Raw genomic sequence first — 21,455 nt, forward strand, 5'->3', positions numbered from 1 at the left:
CCTCCCCCTCATGGGGTCCCAGAGCTCAGGCTTCAGCCCAAGCCTGAATGTCTATACAGCAACTTTATAGCCCTGCAGCCCGAGGCCCAGTCAACTGCAGGTGTTTAATTGCTGTGTAGACGGACCCTAGGAGCTCCAACTAGGGGTGGCAACTTAGAACACCTCAAAAAACAAAGATTTGTCTCCTATCCATAAATGGATTTAATTCAAATCCTTCTCCCTTCTGCCACAGTTAACGCACACTTTAACTGGGAGGAACTGCTTGTTTGAGTGACTAGAATTTCCAGTTTGCTGACAGAGTGAGACCACAAAGGAATAATTAAGAGGTGCTCAGATACCACAGTGAAACATACTTATAAGAGCCTAGATGATAGAGGTGACTATTGTACAGTAGCTTTATAGAAAGCTTCACCATGTTATGATGAATGTAACTTGTCAGACAATCAAATAGTCTAGAGAAGCCATTTCCAAAACACAGTCAGGCTTTCTATTGGTGTTGTGATAGGTTTTAAACCACACAGAAAGCCAGCTTGGCTAAGGCACATATTTCCTTCTCTGGCTCCCCCAATTTCTTATCTTCCATCTGAAACAATGCTTCTCAGTCCCACTTAGGCCATGCCTTCCCTGCAGAACCCACTCAATGCGGGTTGGTCTGTTCTTTTGCTGGGACAGAATGCTGCTGGTTGAAAGCTTTGCCTAGCTCAAATCTAAGAAAACAATTTAAAAATCTATTTTAAGTGACTATCATTTTTGCAAAGAAGTCTTTCCTCCAGGAGCCTCAAGATTTTGCTGACCTCTTTCATTCTGGGATCCATTCTCCCTACCAAGCCTCATCCACCGTCAGTTGGCTGCCAGTGCTGTGTGCCCTTCTGACATCTGTGATGGAAAAGAGAGACCTCTTCTAATACTATCCTAGACAAATATATCAAATATGCACACATCCAGACTTCATCAACATCTACAACAGCAGTCAGAACTGTAGGCCAAAGGAAAAGACTAGGGTGAGGTAGGAAAGGGTTAATGCTACTCAGGCACTCATATTAAAATCCACGCTATTCATGTTCTTCATGATAGATGCTACTGGGTGAACAGACTTATCTTTGATCTCATTCCTGCTGTCATTTCATAAGACGCTACTCTGTTGTGCTCCCTTCCACTCAAATATCTCCTCATCTTGTTCCTAAGGTAATATCACAAAACACCAAATTCACCCCCAGTCGTTGGCTGTGTAGGTAAGAGAAGCAACATGTTTTTGCATTTTTAAACAAAGAATTTAAAAACCAGACTGAAAAACAGAAAACAAGCTCAGAACTATATATTACAGCTTCACTTTCATTTCGTACAACTAAGATTTGGCTATGAAACACCACACGGCTGGTACAGGGACAGTGTGCGATGAATAGAAATGAAAGGACTAGAAAGATTAGCAGAGCTGGGATCACAAGAAATCTGTACTTGAAACGTACTGAAAGATTTAATAGGATGGTGTTACTTTGGGTAAAGCATCACCAGATAAAGTTTGCAATCCAAAAATAATCCTAGTTCCTTTAGAGACATACAGCCAAGATCGGGATGCCCAAATTTTCACTCAAAGTACTTTGATAAATTTCTTATATCTGTTCTGGGATGAGTAGAGTCTAGTGGTTAGATCATAAGATAGGAAGTCAGGAAAACAGAGTTTGATTCACAGCTTTGTAACGGAGATGTTAAGTGGTCATGGGCAAGTCTCTATGCTGTCACTTTTTCAGTTGGTAAAATGGCTAAAATGCTACCTGACAAGACAGCTATAAAACAGTTTGAGCTCTTCAGACAAAGAGATATTGCATAAGTGTAACAGGGGTGGACTGTCCCCTTTAAGGGCCGTGGGACCTGGGGGGTGAGAGACAATCCCTGTTCTGTAGCATGGCTCTTTTAAGGTTTGAGAGTTTTGATGTACTAGGAAAATGGCAGAGGCAGATATGAGGAGAGAGGAAGCAGTCCTGGGGGAATAGTTTCTGTTTGAGGAAAACCTGTTCTACTATTCCCCTATGAGCCTTGGACCAGAAGCCTTATAGAGAGGGCAGGGCAAGGCTCCCCTCTCTCGTAACCAACTAGGACCTGCTCTGGGAAAGAGGGCTGTATATATTCTGCTTCTTCTATCAGAACAGGAAGACGTGGGAGAAGCCTTTTGCATCCCTGAGATTGGAGTTAAGAAATCTAAAGGGATATCTATTACGACAGCTGAATTGATGGGAATAAATGTTAGCATTTAACTGGATAAGGGATGTATGGTCTACCACAGCTGTTTTCTTTCTACCTTCATTATCAGCTATAGTGGCAACTAAAAGGGACACCTTAGAAAGCAGGAGTGATTCTAATAAAGGAAACATTGTTTTTGGCAACAGAAATAGTATGCTTAGACATGACCTAGCATTGATTCCAACAAATGGTGAGATACCTGGCAATGAAATGGCAGATAAGGAAGCAAAAAAGGTTTTAAAAAAATGGAGAAATTGATATAAAGATTCCTGTTGGGAGGGTGGTTTCAGGGCTTCAGCCCCATTTCTGCTGAAGCTCTGAGCCACAGCAGGCATGCCCTGTGGGCAGGGCCAGCTCTAGGTTTTTTGCCGCCCCAAGATCAGGTGGGGCTGGGGCTTGCAGGCAGTGCTGGAAGCGGAGGGAGTGATGTCACCTTCTCCCAGCACCTACAAGGGCTTCCCACCCCGCCACCCAGCCACACAGAGAAGCCCCCAATATAAGGGGTGGCACAAGGCAGCGCAGCAGCCAGTGCGCAGATGAGGCAGCGCAGCCCTGGCTCCCCGGCAGGACTCGCCCTCTCCTCCCCAGGGAGCGGCTGGGCCCCAGCAGCTCAGTATCCCGGGGCTGGGGCTTCCCCTCCCCCTGCGGCCGGGGGTGCGGCGCCCTCACCCCATCTAAGTGGCGCAGCTCCGAGAGTACAACTGCCCCGAAAAAAAAGGATGGCCCGAACGCCACCCCTGGAAACATGCCGCCCCCAGCACGTGCTTGCTTTGCTGGTGCCCAGAGCCGGTCCTGCCTGTGGGGCTGAAGCCCCGAGACCCCCCTCCCGGCTGGGCAGAAGCCAGAGGCAACACATGGGGAGGCATGTGACAGCGCGTGCCCTTTTGCCAGGGTTTACTGGCCCTGCTCAGTCACATGGTGCCACCTGGCCCTCTCCCTGCCAGCAAGCTGGGAGCTCCGGGCCAGCGGCAAACAGCTGGGAGCGGCAGGGAGGGGCCACTTAGGGCAAGAGCGGTTGTGTGCCGGGAGGCGGGGGGCATGACTCAAGCTGTTGGGAGGGCGAACCTTTAAATTGGGCCCCCCCCCACTCACAGCAAGCACCAGTCGCCTCTGGCAGAAGCCCCTAGATCCACCACCGGGTGGAGGCCCTGAGCTCCCTGCCCCTGCAGTCTGGTAGGCAGAGAATGTGGAGGGTCTGGGGGGACTCTGCGAGCTGCACTTTAACTGTAAAAGAGCTGCATGTGGCTCATGAGCCACAGTTTGACCACCCCTGGTCTACAAGTGCCTACATGCCTGGGGGGCAGAAATCTGTCAGAGGGCTCTTCAATTCAGCAGACAAAGGTCTGACAAAATCCAGTGGCTAGAAGTTGAAACTAAACAAATTCAGACTAGATATAAGGCACATTTTGAACAGTGAATGTAATTAACTATTAAAACAACTTGTCAAAGGCGGTGGGTTTCTCACCATTGGAATCTTTTTAGCCAAGATTGGCTATTTTTCCAAAAATACATGCACTAGTTCAAACAGGAGTCAGCTCAGGGAAGTCCTATGGCATGTGTTATATAGGAGTTCAGACTAGATTATCACATTGCTCCCTTTCGGCCTTATAATCTATGAATCTGGAAAGCAGATCTGTACATTCACTCTTGTTGTTAGAAAGGTTGGCTTAGCTTTCATGTTAACTCTTCTGCTTCCTCTTTTAACCTTATTATGCTGTCACGTTAACTCTTTGGAGAGGGAGCCTGACAATAATATGGCTCCTAATGGAAGATTTTCAGTTTTTTTAATAGCTTCTCTTTGCTTTTATTCTCAGTATGGAAGAATAACACGGTATGTCGGTTTGGGGAAGAGTTTCCACTTTTCCCTCCCAAAGAGACGCATAGCTGCAGTTTTCTCACATTTGTTTCTTAATAGTTTGAATCAGTCCAATAGATCTTAGCACAAGAGCAGCAGCCACAAAACAAACACTTACAGTATTGACATGCAGTGGTCCAGATATTTTAATAACTTGTCTTTCAAAGAATTACTACCAGTAGGGTGACAGTATGCCTAGAGACCACACAGTGCTAGCTGCTGTACATATACCCTACCAAAGGCAGTCTCTGACCAGAAGAATTATAGACAAAGAGTGGAAGAAAATAGGTATTACCACCCCCATTTCACAGGTGTGGAACTCAGGCCAGAAAGTTAGTGGCTTGCCTAAACTCACAAAGGGAGTCTGTAACAGTACATGGAATTGATGCCAGATCTCCTGAGTATTGTACCTCAGCCAATAACCACCCTTCTTCTCTAAACCTCAGTTTAGCAGACCCTTTAAGCACATGCAGAAGTTCCACTGAAATTAGCAACAGCTTTTGTACATTGACATCAATGTGAATTAATCAAATGCTTAAGAGCTTTGTTGAACAGCGATGGAGGGGGTGCCAAATTGTGACCTCATGCCCCAATTCTGCAAACATGTTCATACATGCTTCGCACATACGCAAGTAGTTCCATTAACTTCAGTGGGTCTGCTCAGTTGCATATACATGAAAGACTATCAAATCAAAGTGCTTCATATGCGCATAAGGCACAAATACAGATTGAAATCATAGCACTAGTTTATAGCAAGCGCAAGCCTTACCTGGCCAGGTTCACTTTTCCAGGTGCCCAGTCCTATAAGAGGCATCTTCTGCCCAGTGTGGAGCACAACAAAGTCACATGTAGAAGACATTTTTACCTAAAGCAGAAGTTAATTTTTCATTATAATTACAAAGTTGCAACAACTTACGTTTTCTATGCAAAAAAGAAAACCCGAAGGTCCCAATTCCGTTCTCATGTTGCACCACTGTACGTCTCCCTCCCATCTATTCTCGACATGTGGCACATGTATATATTGATTAATTTAACAGTAATAAGTCACCAGGACCAGATGGTGTTTACCCAGGAGTTCTGAAGGAACTCAAATGTAAAATTGCAGAATTACTGACTGTGGTATGTAACCTACCATTTAAATCAGCTTCTGTACCAGATGACTGGAGGACAGCTAACGTGACACCAATTTTTAAAAAAGCTCCAAAGGTGATCCTGGCAATTACAGACCAGTAAGCCTAACATCAATACCACCAGCCAAATTGGCTGAAACTATAGTGAAGAACAGAATTATCAGACATATAGATTAACACGATTTGTTGGGGGAAGAGTCAACATGGCTTTTATAAAGGGAAATCATACCTCCCCAATCTATTAGAATTCTTTGAGGGGGCTCAAACATGTGGACAAAGGTGATCCATTGGAAATAGTGTATTTGGACTTTAAGAAGGTCTTTGACCGTCACCAAAGGCTCTTAAGCAAAGTAAGCAGCCATGAATAAGTGGCAATGTCCTCTCATGGATCAGTAACTGGTTAAAAGATAGGAAACAAAGGGTAGGAAAAAATGGTCAGTTTTCAGAATGGAAAGAGGTAAATAGTGGTGTCCCCAAAGGTCTGTACTGAGACCAGTGTTGTTCAACATATTCATAAATTACCTGGAAAAAGGGGTAAACAGTGAGGTAGCAAAATTTACAGATGATACAAAATTACTCAAGATAGTTAAGTCCAAAGCAAACTACAAAGAGTTACACAGGGATCTCACAGGGATATATTAGCATGGGAAAAAAGTACAGAGAAGGGCAACAAAAATTATTAGGGCTATGGAACAGCTTCCATACGAGGAGAGATTTAAAAGACTGGTACTTTTCAGCTTGGAAAAGAGATGACTCAGAGGGGATATGATACAGGTCTATAAAATCATGACTGGTGTAGAGAAAGCAAATAGGGAAGTGTTATTTACTCCTTCACATAACACAAGAATCAAGGTTCACCCAATGAAATTAATAGATGGCAGGTTTAAAACAAACAAAAGGAAGTATTTCTTCACACAATGCACAGTCAACCTGTGGAACTCGTTGCCACGGGAATGTTGTGAAGGCCAAAACTATCCATCAATGGCTATTAGCCAAGATGGTCAGGGATGCAACCCCACACTCTGGGTGTCCCTTGTCTCTGATTGACAGAAGCTGGGAGTGGACGACAGGGGATGGATCACTTAATGACTGCCTGTTCTGTTCATTCCCTCTGAAGCACCTCGGCATTGGCCACTATTGGAAGACAGGATATTGGGCTAGATGGACCACTTGTCTGACCCAGTATGGCCGTTCTTACAGTAGCTTAGTCTCCTCTGGTCTGTAATTTTTAGTTCTATTTTTGGTTGCTGGATTTAGTGTACGGGTGCTAGTAGTGATGGTGGCCTGCGACCTACAAGAGGTCAGATTAGATGATCTAGTGGTCCCTTCTGGCCTTAAACTCTATGCATACGACAGTGTAAATCAAGAAGAACACCACTGAGTCCGGTGTAGGTATGCTTGCATAAAGGAGATCAAAATCTTTCCCAAAGGGTCTAGGGAAAATAAAACATTATCCTTTCCCTGTTGTTGTCCTTTCTCCACAATGTGATTTACATCTGTTGGGCAGCTGCAGAGCTGCAAAAATTACATAACTTAAGAACTATAGTGTATAAGTCAAAAGATTTATTTCTCTATTGCACTATATTCTTCAGGGAGACCACCACCTTTGGCAATGAATATCTCAGTGCACATAAGATTAATCTCCTGATTATAAATATGGATGTAAATGTACATTACAGGTCTCATCCTGCAAACCCTTCCTCACACAATTAATCCCAATGAACTCAGTGGGACTACTCACATGAGTAAAGGTTTACAGGACTTGGTCCATAATTTATAAAGCTATTATACTGCTTTAAAAACCATGAATTCAGCCCATACAAGAGATATGGTTCCTGTCTCTCACACCACAGACAAACAGAGGCCTAACAGCATTGCATGCAGACTAACTGGGGGATGTTTTCTGTGACCTCCCAAATGATGAAAGGCCCAATCCTGAAATTTGCTGAAAGCACTTAACTCCTATGTCAGGGAAGTAAAAGGCAGCAAGGAAACAATCTGTATTGCACTGTATTTTGATACAGACAGGGAAATGCATTACCACTACACAGGCGAGAAGGGATTTACTGTCCTATAAAGGAGGATTTTACTGGAAAAGATTTCTCCCCCTCTCCCCACAGGAGGACTTTTCTTTTACATCAGTGTTTATAGCAGTGTACAGTTTTGGCCATAAATTTGCTCATGGTGTCTTTTTAAGTAGAGGCCCTCAAATGGAAAGATATACTGTATTTGCCACTTTCATGCACTAAAAAGGAAAAAATGAATGCACATCTTTAAGCTCCAACACATCACCTTTCAGATTTCCTAGGGTGTCAGAGTACACGATGCAGCAACCTGGCGCCACCTATACCGAGTACAAGCTCAGGTGACAAGAGATTCCATAACATCCCAGAAATTAGTAGTAAGAATAGTAAAGGTAGAAGGAAACTAGAGAGCCATTTTTTCAGGCTTAAATACAAAGTGCTTCTGGAGAGTTTACGCCAAATCCTACAGCAGCCAAAAATATGGCGTTTCACCTATTCAGAAGATGAAGTTATGCACCCGAGCAGCTTGTAGTCCTACTGCTTTAACAGCTTGCCACCAACTGGTCCAGGTGCATAACTTGTGCATTTGGGGAGGGGTAACTGATTTTGCCCAAACTACCTGCTCCGGGCTGTAGTTTGGGGACCAGAACAGAGACAAGGAGGCCCACGCACATCGTACCTTCCCTTCTCCCCTTTGTACACCTTGGGAGGAAAACTTTGGGGTCACAGGGTGTTGATTAAGAGTAAGTGTGTGCATGAGAGAGAGAGATGAAGAAATCTGGGCAGGATGCAGGCTGTGCAACCCAGTTAGATGCATAATTAGTCCTATCATTCTATCCAAAGCAGAAAGTGCCATTTTGATCTCACAGTGGTATTGATAACCAAATTGAGTTCAATGGAGTTACTCCCTATTTTCACCAGCATGATTGCAGAACCATATCTTGTTATACAAACTTATTCTGTAAGGTGTTCCACAGACCCAAAGCTGAAATTTTTAGGTTCCAGTTCATCATTGCCCTGCAACTTGTACCCAGCTGTAGCTATTTGCACCCATGCAGAGCAAGCACAAAACTCTACCAGATCAGACTGGCAGTGTTTTATGCCTCCTTTGCTGTGGAGATGGTAGACAGGGAGGAGACTCTTCAGAAAGATGGAATCTAGAAAAGCTCATCTCAATGGACAGAGCAAGACAATGAGGAGTTTTACAAGTTAGGCAGACAGAGCTATGAATTTTTAATAACTATGCAACATAGAACAATATGCACCCTGGAGCTAAGACCCAGCAGTTCCTTACCACACTTCTGTTATTTTATTATTAAAAATATCTTTTTCTTTCACCTGTTCTTTCTATTCAATTTTTGAAGTTACTGGCAGAGATCCAATGAAAGGGACACAGTTCCTTAAAATTCAAGAGAGAGTGGCCCACCCCACCAAAAGCTGAATTGTAACATGGACTCTATTGGAAATAAAAGCTTGGTGATTAGATAAAACACCTTGCATCTGTACTTTACATGCAGGACCTATTAGTGTCAGTGTAGACAGGGCCAGAGGCCTGATTTAGCACCGCTTCATCTAGGAGTAGTAGTCTTCTGTTGCTGGAGAAAGAGGAACAATTGTGCAAGATGTGTTTTTGATTTAGGAGGGACAGAGATTTTAGGATTATCTATTGTGCTTTTACACTATAGTATCCAAGCACTTCTGAGGGTATAAGTTTGGCATAGCAAAATTCCTAGTGGACTTTGTGGAGTCCTTCTGCTCTTCTACAATTTCTGGTTATAGGAAACTTTGATTTTGGGCGGAGAAAGGAGGCACGTAAATAGCATGTTGTTGATGGTGAAAAATTTTTATCAAAGAGGAAGGTCTTGCAACATGTCCTATCGGTTGAACTGTTAAAGGAAATCATGTTTCAGGATGCATTCCAAAGCCTGCTAACTTCCTCAGCTTTTGCTGGGATCAGCTATTTAGCTTGGTTCCACAGTGCCGCTTCCTGAATTAAGTTCTACCCACACTAGAGAGACAAGCTCTGTCACCAACAGAAGTTGGTCCAATAAAAGATATTACCTCACCCACCTTGTCTCTCTAATATCCCAGGACTAACACAGCTACAACAATACTGCATTATACCCACACTAGATAATCTACTTGTACAGATCCATGAACAGTATGTAGTATCAGCTCAAGATGCATCTACATGGGGAAATTAACTGGAATAGCTATTCTGGAACAAACTATTCTACAGTGGCTATTCTGCAATAGCTGTTCCAGTCAATTTCCCAACGTAGAACCCTTAGCGTTGGGACACTGATGAAAGAAGGTATGTTTTGCTATGTCCTGCTCCTTGGGCTCTGCCTTTATACATCTACAACTCAGAGTAAATGGGAATTGAATAACAGAACTTGGTTTTAATCACCTAAATACATAAAAAAGACAGATTCATAGATATTAAGGTCAGAAGGGACCATTATGATCATCTAGTCTGACCTATTGCACAAATCAGACCACCGAATCTCACCCACCCATTCCTGCGATAAACCTCTCACCTATGTCTGAGCTACTGAAGTCCTCAAGTCATGGTTTAAAGACTTCAAGGTGCAGAGAATCCTCCAGCAAGTGACCTGTGCCCCATGCTGCAGAGGAAGGCGAAAAACCCCCAGGGCCTCTTCCAGTCTGCCCTGGAGGAAAATTCTTTCCTGACCCCAAATATGGCGATCAGCTGAACCCTGAGCATGTGGGCAAGATTCACCAGCCAGATATCCAGGAAAGAATTCTCTATTTACACCCAAGTATAATCAGAGTTGTGTGCAATTTTAACTGTGTTGGTGGGTAGCATAAGTAACATTCTAGTTGAGCTGCATTTTAATAAATACAATTCACATTCACCCTGAACTCAGAACTTTAACCCAGAGGGCAAGGTATGCCTACATAATCAGTAACTGTTGATAGCACACAAGTACAAAAGTATCCTACTCCACATAAATACAGTTTTATGTTAACACTGCATGGTACAGAGGTGGCAGAACTAGAAAGTCTGGAAGGGGAGGAAAAAGCCTAAGTTAAAGTCTAATATTTTTCTGTCCAGATGTCTCCCTTCACCTGATTTGCTTTGAAGTCAGCGCCATTTGTAAAGAAACGCATAAAGACATCCAGCAGCCTGCAGTTATTTTTGCAATAAAAATATGGAACCGTTTTTGTAGCAATGAAGACAAAAATGAAACAGGCAGAGTCTGTCAATAAGTTACTGTATAATTAAGAAACCACAGTTAAACCTGGGTATGACAAGCAGGGTTCATTTCTCTGTGCATGTGTGTAGGGCCACGGGAAGGAAACCTGAAGTCAAAGGGGTGAGAGTCAAAGGTGATGGGAAAGTAACGTGAATAGCTTTTGGGGGGGGGGGGTCTATAATGACTAATAGCAAGAGATGTAAATTAAAAGCCTTCCTTTACATCTCACTTCTTTTAGGGGCTGGTGGGAAGTCCACGAGTTTGGTTTATTTTTCTAATCAGAGGTGCCATAGTTTTGTAGCACTGGGTCCCTCTTACTCCACAGCTCAGAGGTTTCAGAGCAGCAGCCGTGTTAGTCTGTATCCGCAAAAAGAACAGGAGGACTTGGGGCACCTTAGAGACTAACCAATTTATTAGAGCATAAGCTTTCCTGAGCTACAGTGAAGTGAGCTGTAGCTCAGGAAAGCTTATGCTCAAACAAATTTGTTAGTGCCACAAGTCCTCCTTTTCTTTTTGCTCAGAGGTTAGCTCTCCAGTTTTGCCATCACTCTAGTTTACACTACAATAACCCCTTTGAACAAAGTTTAACCTCAGGTACCCACATGCACAAACCGGGCAGCACAATGCATCCCTCTCCCCTTCCTTTTATAGACTCAATGAAGCGATCATCCCACCAACTTCCGCGACAAAAGCTAATGGAAAAGGGACATTTAGCCCAAAACAGCCACAGCTTTTGCAAATCGTCCCCCCGCGCCGCGGGGGATACACAGACCAGTCTCATGCAAATCGGGTTAAACTGAAACGGGAATTAAAACAGCTTTACGAAATCAGATCGGGAAACTCACCGCACACCCGTTACTCTACTTTCTCTATTCCCAACGGGAGTTCAAAATACAACAACTCTCCGCTCTGCATTTCCGTTTCCGGGTTTGAACTTTAACCACACAGTCAGAGTCAGCAGATTTCCCCTTCCACGTGGGGCTGCAGAATGCACATTTGTTACTATATTTCCTCTGCTTCAAAAAAAAGTCCTCAGTGCAGCACAACTTCCACGGCAGCCTTTGGAAGCTTGCTGGGGGTGTTGGATGGAGAAGGTGGCTCCGAAATTGAGAAAGGGGGAGCCCCTAAGTGGCAAAATCCTGCCCGGATTCATTCTCATTTGAAAGGAAGATTCCCATTATTCTGGAGTTAAAATTAAAGTAGCTTTTCTCTTGCCACCGAGGGTTCTGCATGTAGAATTTTGTGACGGAGGATTTTGCATTGAAAGCTATTCTCTCCTGTAAAGGAGGAGTTTGCTTTTTAAAATTTCTTCCTCTGCTGATGGAAAAATTGTCAGTGTTTCCTCCTCCTCACTGTTTAAAATGTCCCTCACTCAGACTGTCACAGTTTGAGACACAACTCTTGGTCCCATCCTCCAAACTCTTTCTCAGCTAAGCAGTTCATTGGAATAAGTGGAGTTACACACCTGACTAAAGGTTGATAGGATCTGCTCCCCTATGACAAACAACCAGGGAAATCATTATTCCATCACAGTAGGGTTAAAAAGAGAATACACACATCACAAGAGAAGCAGCATAGTGGACTGGACTGCTGGTTGGACTTTGGATTATTTAGTTTTAGTTAATTTAATTATGTTGTTTGTTAATCATTTCTATGTAGAGCCTCTTGTCTTTTGCTGTTTCTTTGTCTCTGTCTTACACTTCATAGTGGTACATTTCAACAGCTTGGATTTTCAGATTAATTGAAAAAGTTAAAAATGATCTCAAAAGGGTAACAAACTGCTCCAATCTATTTAAAAGGAGGGCTTTTTAAAAATGAAGATGAACCATAGACTTCCCTAAGGGAGAACATTGTTCAAGCATATATTTTCCAGAAAAGTCTTTGTTTTTTCTCCCAACAACTTGTCCTTCTCTTTTAGGAGATATTTCCCTCCCACCAAAAGTCTCTTACACTATTTAAATCCATAGTTTTGAATATTAGCATTCCACAGAAAACCCAATGTCAGTTTTTTTCACCCTTTTTCATGCTATAATGTTTGCATTAGAAGATGCAACAAGAGGAGGAAGTGTACTGGGACAAGAAAGACAGCTTTTATTCAAACACTAATTCTCAAATATGTGTTTCCTTATTTAAGCAAGTAGGTGTAAATCAAGGTTAACCTGGGTATGTGTATATAGATTAATACTGTGTAGATATGATCCTGCTCCCACTCCATTGGGAGTAGTGAGCTTTAATTACATCTCACTTCTTTTAGGGGCCGGTGGGAAGTCCACGAGTTTGGTTTATTTTTCTAATCAGAGGTGCCATAGTTTTGTAGCACTGGGTCCCTCTTACTCCACAGCTCAGAGGTTTCAGAGCAGCAGCCGTGTTATCAAGTTATCATGTTATTAAAGTTATTAAAACTTTAATTGATTGCAGTGGAAGCAGGATCTGTCCCTGTGAGTGTGGAATATTCCTATGTTTGTTGTACTTGTGTAACTAAATATGGCCATGACTGAGGAAAATCACATTCAGCTGTGACTTTGTACTACAGGTTTCCATTTTTACAACCAACTTAGAAAGCTTGAGAATCTGGGAAGTAAGGTAGAGTTATAATGGAAACACAGACTGATATCTGCAACAGGGACTTTGGTGTAGCAAGTGTTATTGTCTACCAAAATGCCATTCTGCTGCAGTCTTTTTCATCTTTGCTGTTCTCAGTTGGTTCAAACCCAGAAGGATCAGGGATATAGGAAAATCACCTTTGGCCACTCACACAATCACCCTTCTCCATGTTGCATCCTGTCTCTACCAAACAGAGTAAGGGAGCAGAGACTAGAGAGAAAAAAGGAAAGACAACAAGGCGGGGGGGGGGGGGGGGGGAGAAAAAAAGGAAAGAGTACAGTGCAAGAAGAGAAGGTAGTGAAAGTTCCTGTTTTTCTTTAAACTATTAACAGTCACTGCCAAGAACATGACAAATTTAAGGCTGTAGAGGCTGCTTAAATAATGTGGCCTTAAGTATGAAAACTGCAACAAATATATAATACCAGCTAGCTCTTATATAGCACTTTCCATCAGAAGATCTCAAAGCACTTGACAAAGGAGGTGAGCATCATTATCCCCATTTTAAAGACAGGGGACTCAGGCATAGGGAGGTGAAGTGAGTTGCCCAAGAAGAAAAGGAGTACTTGTGGCACCTTAGAGACTAACCAATTTATTTGAGCATAAGCTTTCGTGAGTCAAATAAATTGGTTAGTCTCTAAGGTGCCACAAGTACTCCTTTTCTTTTTGCGAATACAGACTAACACTGTTACTCTGAAACCTGATTTGCCCAAGGTTATCCAGCAAGCCAGTGGCCGAGCTGGGACTAGACCCCAGGTCTCCTGAGGCCTAGTCCACTGAACTAAATGCCCAGTAACTAAATAGGAAGTAGACAAGAGAATGGAAGAAAATATATTAAAATTTGTGTCATAAAGGGCTGTAATGATCCATTCAGGCAGACATAACATTTGCCAATTAAAAAGCATACTTGCAGAACAGGGAAAGGAACACAGGACATTCTGATCTAACTTAAAAAATCAAACATCTATCACTTTGAGCTAATGCAGAAAAAAGTACAAATACACAGTATATTATGTGATTTCACAGACTGAATTTCAGAGCTCAATTTCTCAAAATGTTTGCAAAGGTAGTATTACTAGACCTAACTGAGTCTGAGGCCCATCAGTGGTAGCTAAATGCCTATTAGATTGAGAATATGACAACATATAATTTTTTTCATCTTTGTTACCTTAAAATCTCTACAGGTAGGCTGGGAGTTTTCTCTTAGCAGAGGGCCTAGAGCAGGGGTTCTCAAACTGGGGGTCGGGAGGTTATTACATTGGGGGTTGTGAGCTGTCAAACTCCACCCCGACCCCGCTTTGCCTCCAGAATTTATAATGGTGTTAAACATATAAAAGAGTGTTTTTAATTTATAAGGGGAGTCCCACTCAGGGGCTTGCTATGTGAAAGGGGTCACCAGCATAAAAGTTTGAGAACCACTGGCCTAGAGAGTGAATATTGCAGACTGTACAGAGAAGGAAAGAGTGGACAGGAAAAATGCCCAGGAGTCCCAGCAGTAAAAGGAGAGGGAGATGCACCAGGACATAATGGAGCTTCTCCATTAGCAAATGCAGATCTGCAGACTTGTGGACCTCTAGGTTCAACAATCCCGGGCTTGACTGCCATTGCAGTTGGTGGAGTGCTGTAGCATCGTGCCTCCCTGCACCTCCCCTGCCATTCAACGTGGCCTCAGAGCCAGCACACTTATCCCGACCATTCCACACTGGGGGAAAGCATGGATAACCACAGCTTCACATACACTGACCTGCAAGAGCCATGGCTGATGTATGTGTAGCTACAATGGACATCAATGTTCCTGTCCCTTGTTTATTTATTAAGGGTCTGAAAATTTTTGAAGTTAAAAATCTATTTACTATTATGACAGGTTTCAGAGTAGCAGCCGTGTTAGTCTGTATTCACAAAAAGAAAAGGAGGACTTGTGGCACCTTAGAGACTAACCAATTTATTTGAGCATAAGCTTTCGTGAGCTACAGCTCACTTCATCGGATGCATTCATCCGATGAAGTGAGCTGTAGCTCACAAAAGCTTATGCTCAAATAAATTGATTAGTCTCTAAGGTGCCACAAGTACTCCTTTTCTATTTACTATTATGTCCTTCAGATTGTTAGGTGCTGTTTTCATAACTGAATAAAGCTCTTATTTTGAAAGTGATTCATCTTTATTAGTTTACAACACATGGTGTATAATGCCTGCTGGCAGTGAAAATAATGGGCTTGTATGCTCACTACCCAGCGGATCGGTGGCAAACAGTGTAGTCATACATATACACCAAGCAACCCAACACTTCCTTAGCTGCGCTTACAGTGACATACACACAGACGTGCAGCAAGCACCACGGAGTTCCTAACAGGCCCCCAAACTGCAGCACCAGGTTGAGCACAGTACACCACAGCACATTACTGTGGCTCACTGTTAATGTGCTCTTTCAAAGCCTCCCTAAGCCGTACAGCTCTGCATTGAGCTCGTCCGACAGTCCTTGGGTCCAGCTGTTCAAATTCAGCTGATGGCCGCTCTATCTTTACTCTTGAGGCAAGTTCTCCCCCTTTGCTTCACAAATATTGTGCAGTACACAACAGGTAGTTATAACCATTGGAATATTTCTATGAACCATGGGAGCTAGGGGTAGGCAGGATTCCCCAAGCATTTCAACATCACCAAAGATAATCCGCTGGTCAGGAAAGAAGGTCCCTGCTTTTAGCTTTCTGAACAGTCTCGTGTTCTTAAAGATGTGAGCATCATGCACCTTCCTTGACCAGCCGATACTGATGTCAATGAAGCACTGACGGTGATCTTCAAGTGCTTGCATAACCATGGAAAAGCAGCCCTTTCTGTTGCTGTACTGTGCGGAAAGGTGCTCTCATGCCACAGTAGGGATGTGCATGCCATCTATGGCACCACTGCAGTTTGGGAACCCCATAGCTGTCAAGCCATCCACTAAGTCCTGCACATTGCCAAGAGTCAGAGTCCTGCATAGCAAGAGACAACTAACATCCCTGCACACTTGCATGACTACAGCACCAACAGTGAATTTGCCAACTCCAAAATGACTTCCTATTATCTGGTAGCAATATGACATTGCAAGTTTCCACAGTGTGGTTGCCACCACAGGTGCCGACTTTTTAATGTGCCGGGGGGGGGGGGCGTGTTTGACCCCCCGGCTCTGCCCCAGGCCCCGCCCCCACTCCTCCCCTTCCCACCCCTGCCCCGTTCCACCCCCTCCCTGCAGTGCGCCACACCCTCACTTCTCCCACTCCTTCCTGCACGCCACAAAACAGCTGATCGCGGAGGAGAGATGCGGGGAGGAAGGAGGAGGTACTGATTAGTGGGGCCTGCCAGTAGGCAGCAAACACTGGAGGACAGGAGGGTTGCTGATAGGGGGGCTGCCAGTGGGTACTCAGCACACACCATGTTTTTCCCGTGGGTGCTCCAGCCACGGAGCATCCACGGAGTCGGCGCTTATGGTTGCCACTCACTTCTGCACTGTCAATGCAGCTCTCAGTTTGTTGTCCCTGCATTGGATGGTGAGGCGAGCTCAGCACACGGATCCAAGAATGTGGCCTTGCGCATCTGAAAGTTCTGCAGCAACTGAGCATCATCCCAAACCTGCATTACATGCTATCCCACCAGTCAGTTCTTGCTTCTTGGGACCAGAAATGGTATTCCACCATCTGAAGCTGCTCTGTAAATGCCAACAATCCTGAATTGGTTTGCACTATGTGCCACATCAAAGAAATTGTGTTCTCTGCAATTCTGCAAATACATCCTGTGCTTGCTATGTTCATGACAATAGTACAGAGCTGTGGAGGCTCCATGATTCTGCGAGAGATGGCAGACAGAAATAAGTCCAGTGTGGGTGTGTGTGGGAAATTGAAAATAGATGTGAAAACTATGGGATAGAAATGATATTATGGGATGGAGAACATTGAATTACGGGAAGTTGAACATTTATGCCCCCACCAAAATGACCCAAAAGACAGTGTGCCGAACAGTGGCAAGTGGCTCACTGAGATACCTACCCATGGTACACTGCACTGTGCATCAATCCAAGCACCCCTGGTGAGAGCACACAGCACCGATGCAAAGAGCCAAGTATGCATGAGCACAAACAATATACAAACTGCGGTGGCTGTATGCCGATTTAACTTGGATCACTAAAAATATGTAGTGCAGACATAGCCCTAGTGTTTGGGCTGCTCCAGCTGTGGCAGCAGGGAGGGACCAGTCTCCCTGCTCCTCTTTTTGGGGGAGGAGGGCTGGCTGGCCCAGTAATGTTATATCTGCAGTGCCAAAGCTTCACTGGGTCCTGGGTTTCTCCAGAGCAACACTCCAGACTGCTCTGGCAGGCTGCCCTGCTGTTAACCTCTTTGGGTTACTCTACGTGGGAATTTGTAAATGTGTTTTAAGGAGTTAGCTAACGTGACTGTAAATTGTAGTGCAGACAAGGAACAAACATTTCTGCTAGCTGGATTTAGCAGTATAATTAAAGCAAGCACTGTAATTGCTGAGGTTTTATCTGTAACATTTTAACTAGGGCTGTCAATTAATCGCAGTTAACTGGCGATTAACTCAAAAAAATTAATGGCGATTAATCACACAGTAGAATACCAATTGAAATTTATTAAATATTTTTGGATGTTTTTCTACATTTTCAATATTGATTTCAATTACAACTCAGAATACAAAGTACACAGCGCTCACTTTATATTATTATTTTTGATTACAAATATATGCACTGTAAAAATGATAAACAAAAGAAATTGTATTTTTCAATTCACCTCATACAAGTACTGAAGTTCAATCTCTTTATCATGAAAGTGTAATTTACAAATGCAGATTTTTTTTTTTTGGTTACATAACTGCACTCAAAAACAAAACAATGTAAAACCCTAGAGCCTACAAGTCCACTCAGTTCTACATCTTATTCTGCCAATCACTAAGGGTATGTCTACACTATGATATTAAGTTGAATATATAGAAGTCAGTTTTGTAGAAAGCGTTTTTATACAATCGATTGTGTGTGTCCCCACACAAATGCTGTAAGTGCATGTAGTCGGCGGAGTGTGTCCACAGTACCGAGGCAACCGTCGACTTCCGGAGCGTTGCACTGTGCGTAGCTATCCCACAGTTCCCACGGTCTCCGCTGCCCATTTGAATTCTGGGTAGAAATCCCAATGCCTGATGGGGCTAAAACATTGTCGCAGGTGGTTCTGGGTACATATCGTCAGGCCCCCCTTCCCTCCCTCCTTCTGTGAAAGCAAGGGCAGACAATTGGGAAACCCAGTTTCTCCGCTTGCTTGCTGTGAGCTATGTACAACCTCATCATCATCTTCCTCGTCCCCAAAACCTGCTTCCGTGTTGCCTCCATCTCCATTGAAGGAGTCAAACAACATGGCTGGGGTAGTGGTGGCTGAACCCCCTAAAATGGCATGCAGCTCATCATAGAAGCGGCATGTTTTGGGCTCTGACCCAGAGTGGCCATTCGCCTCTCTGGTTTTCTGGTAGGCTTATCTCAGCACCTTAAGTTTCATGCGGCACTGCTTCAGGTCCCTGTTATGGCCTCTGTCCTTCATGGCCTGGGAGATTTTGAAAAATGTTTTGGCATTTCGAAAACTGGAACGGAGTTCTGATAGCACGATTCCTCTCCCCATACAGCGATCAGATCCCGTACCTCCCGTTTGGTCCATGCTGGAGCTCTTTTGCGATTCTGGGACTCCATCATGGTCACCTCCGTTGATGAGCTCTGCATGGTCATCTGCAGCTTTCCACGCTGGCCAAACAGGAAATTGAAATTCAAAAGTTCGCGGGCCTTTTCCTGTCTACCTGGCCAGTGCATCTGAGTTGAGAGTGCTGTCCAGAGCAGTCACAATGGAGCACTATGGGATAGCTCCCGGAGGCCAATACCGTCGAATTGCGTCCACAGTACCCCAATTTGACCCAGCAAGGCCGATTTCAGTGCTAATCCCCTTGTCGGGGGTGGAGTAAGGAAATCGATTTTAAGAGCCCTTTAAGTCGGAAAAAGGGCTTCGTCGTGTGGACGGGTGCAGGGTTAAATCGATTTAACGCTGCTAAATTCAACCTCAACTCCTAGTGTAGACCAGGGCCAAGACAAACAAGTTTGTTTACATTGACGGGACATACTGCTGCCTGCTTTTTATTTACGTCACCTGAAAGCGAGAACAGACATTCGCATGGCACTTTTGTAGCCAGGCGTTGCAAGGTATTTACATGCCAGATACGCTAAATATTCGTATGCCCCTTCCATGCTTCAGCCAGCATTCCAGAGAACATGCTTCCATGCTGATGATGCTCATTACAAAAATAATGCATCAATTAAATTTGTGACTGCACTCCTTGGGGGAAGAATTGTATGTCTCCTGCTCTGTTTTACCTGCATCCTGCACATATTTCATGTTATAGCAGTCTTAGATGATGACCCAGCACATGTTCGTTTTAAGAACATTTTCACAACAGATTTGACAAAATGCAAAGAAGGTACCAACGTGAGATTGTTAAAGATAGCTACAGCACTCGACCCAAGGTTTAAGAATCTGAAGTGCCTGCCAAAAATCTGAGAGGGATGAGGTGTAGAGCATGCTTTCAGAAGTCTTAAAAGAGCAACACTCTGATGCGGAAACTACAGAACCCGAACCACCAAAAAAGAAAATCAGCCTTCTGCTGGTGGCATCTGACTGAGATGATAAAAATGAACATGCGTCGGTCCGCACTGCTTTGGATCATTACCGAGCAGAACCCGTCATCAGCACGGATGCACATCCTCTGGAATGGTGGTTGAAGCATGAAGGGACATATGAATCTTTAGTGCATCTGGCACATAAATATCTTGTGATGCTGTCTACAGCAGCGCTATGCAAATGCCTCTTCTCACTTTCAGGTCACATTGTAATAAGAAGCAGGCAGCACTGTCTCCTGCAAATGTAAACAACCTTGTTTGTCTGAGTGATTGGCTGACCAAGAAGTAGGGCTGAGTGGACTAGTAGGCTCTAAAATTTTACATTGTTTTATTTTTGAATGCAGGTTTTTTTACATAGTTCTACACTTGTAAGTTCAACTTTCATGATAGAGATTGCACCCCAGTACTTGTATGAGGGGAATTGAAAAATACAATGTTTTTGTTTTTTTACAGTGCAAATATTTGTAATAAAAAATAAATATAAAGTGAGCACTGTACACTTTGTATTCTGTGTTGTAATTGAAATTAATATATTTTAAAATGTAATAAACATCCAAAAATATTTAAAATAAATGGTATTCTATTGTTGAACAGCACAACTAATCATGCAATTATTTTTTTAATTGCACAATTAATTGCGATTAATTTTTTTAATCGCTTGATAGCCCTAATTTTAACATTAAACTCAGTTGTGTGCCTAAACCAAACAGAAGGTCAGTTTGATATATTCTTGGATCCAACATTTCAGAATACTTGTAGACGTTTACACAGGCCATTTAGTCCTGGAAATTCCTCTGCATGTCCCTCAGAATAGCTGCTTCACAGGCCTGATGCAACGTCCATTGAACTCTGTGACAATATTTCCACTGAATCCAATGAACTTTGGATCAAACCCCATCCAAGGGAAGATTTAACTTTGTTCAGCAGAGGGCTGCTCTGTGTCCCTGTCAGAGCTCGGAGATCACCTTTAATTTGGGGTAGTGACAAAACTGAAAACAAAATGCTTCCACTGATGATATTGTACCAGTGAGAACAGAGGCAAGAAATATTAGGTGGAAAAGGCTAGCAGATACAGCTAGTGGGACTGCTTGTATTAATATAGTGAGAATGATTTATTTGGTTATATATATATATATATATATATATATGTATGTTTATAACATATTTTATATACTAGAATTCCAATATAGGCCCAATTCTGTTTTTAAATGGCAAAACTTCTACAGACCTCACTGGTACAGTTAAACCCCATAAACCTTACTTTCCCCCAAAGTCTAAAATGTTTCCTCCTCACCTCCCATGTCACAAGTGGTAAAGTACTGCTAGCTAACTAGACTATAAATTCAAGTTAAACAGTTTTTAATGATCTCTTTCTCTTGCAATGGAAGCTCAAAATGGCTTTCTAAGGACCCTTTGAAACCACCTTCCCGTAAATTGATCAAACGTTTATTACTATCACACTGCACATTTCTAAAGCACATACCACTGTAGTATCTAGACTGAAATCGCCACTTCTTCAAATTCATTCAGTTTGCAACACCAGGGATACTAAGGCTGCCTCCGTCTCTACATAACCTCGTGCACGTCTTCCCTTAGTGAAACACCCAGGGAGCGGTGTAAATCTGCACAGTCATGCTGGCGCTGCAGCCATAGCATCTGTAACGGAGACAGAAAAGGAGGGGCCGGGGGAGTTTC

At 43.4% G+C, this 21,455-nt stretch overlaps 1 protein-coding gene across 2 annotated transcripts in view; it reads right to left on the reverse strand.

The window, feature by feature from the left end:
- AKR1A1 (aldo-keto reductase family 1 member A1) overlaps positions 1 to 21,410 on the reverse strand; it is a 46,682-nt gene extending 25,272 nt beyond the window's left edge. The window contains exons 1-2 of one of the 2 annotated variants that reach the window (XM_073357880.1): positions 21,244 to 21,410; positions 4,863 to 4,958 (exon numbers count right to left, since the gene is read on the reverse strand). In XM_073357880.1, coding sequence (XP_073213981.1) covers positions 4,863 to 4,952 — 90 coding nt within the window. In that variant the 5' untranslated portion in view covers positions 4,953 to 4,958; positions 21,244 to 21,410. Of the gene's footprint in view, positions 1 to 4,862; positions 4,959 to 11,313; positions 11,990 to 21,243 lie in introns of those variants that run through there. The other variant, XM_073357879.1, reaches the window with a different exon arrangement.
- Between the last annotated feature and the right edge of the window lie 45 nt (positions 21,411 to 21,455).

This window comes from Lepidochelys kempii, chromosome 8 (assembly GCF_965140265.1).
Source record: "Lepidochelys kempii isolate rLepKem1 chromosome 8, rLepKem1.hap2, whole genome shotgun sequence".
Taxonomy (NCBI): Eukaryota; Metazoa; Chordata; order Testudines; family Cheloniidae; genus Lepidochelys; species Lepidochelys kempii.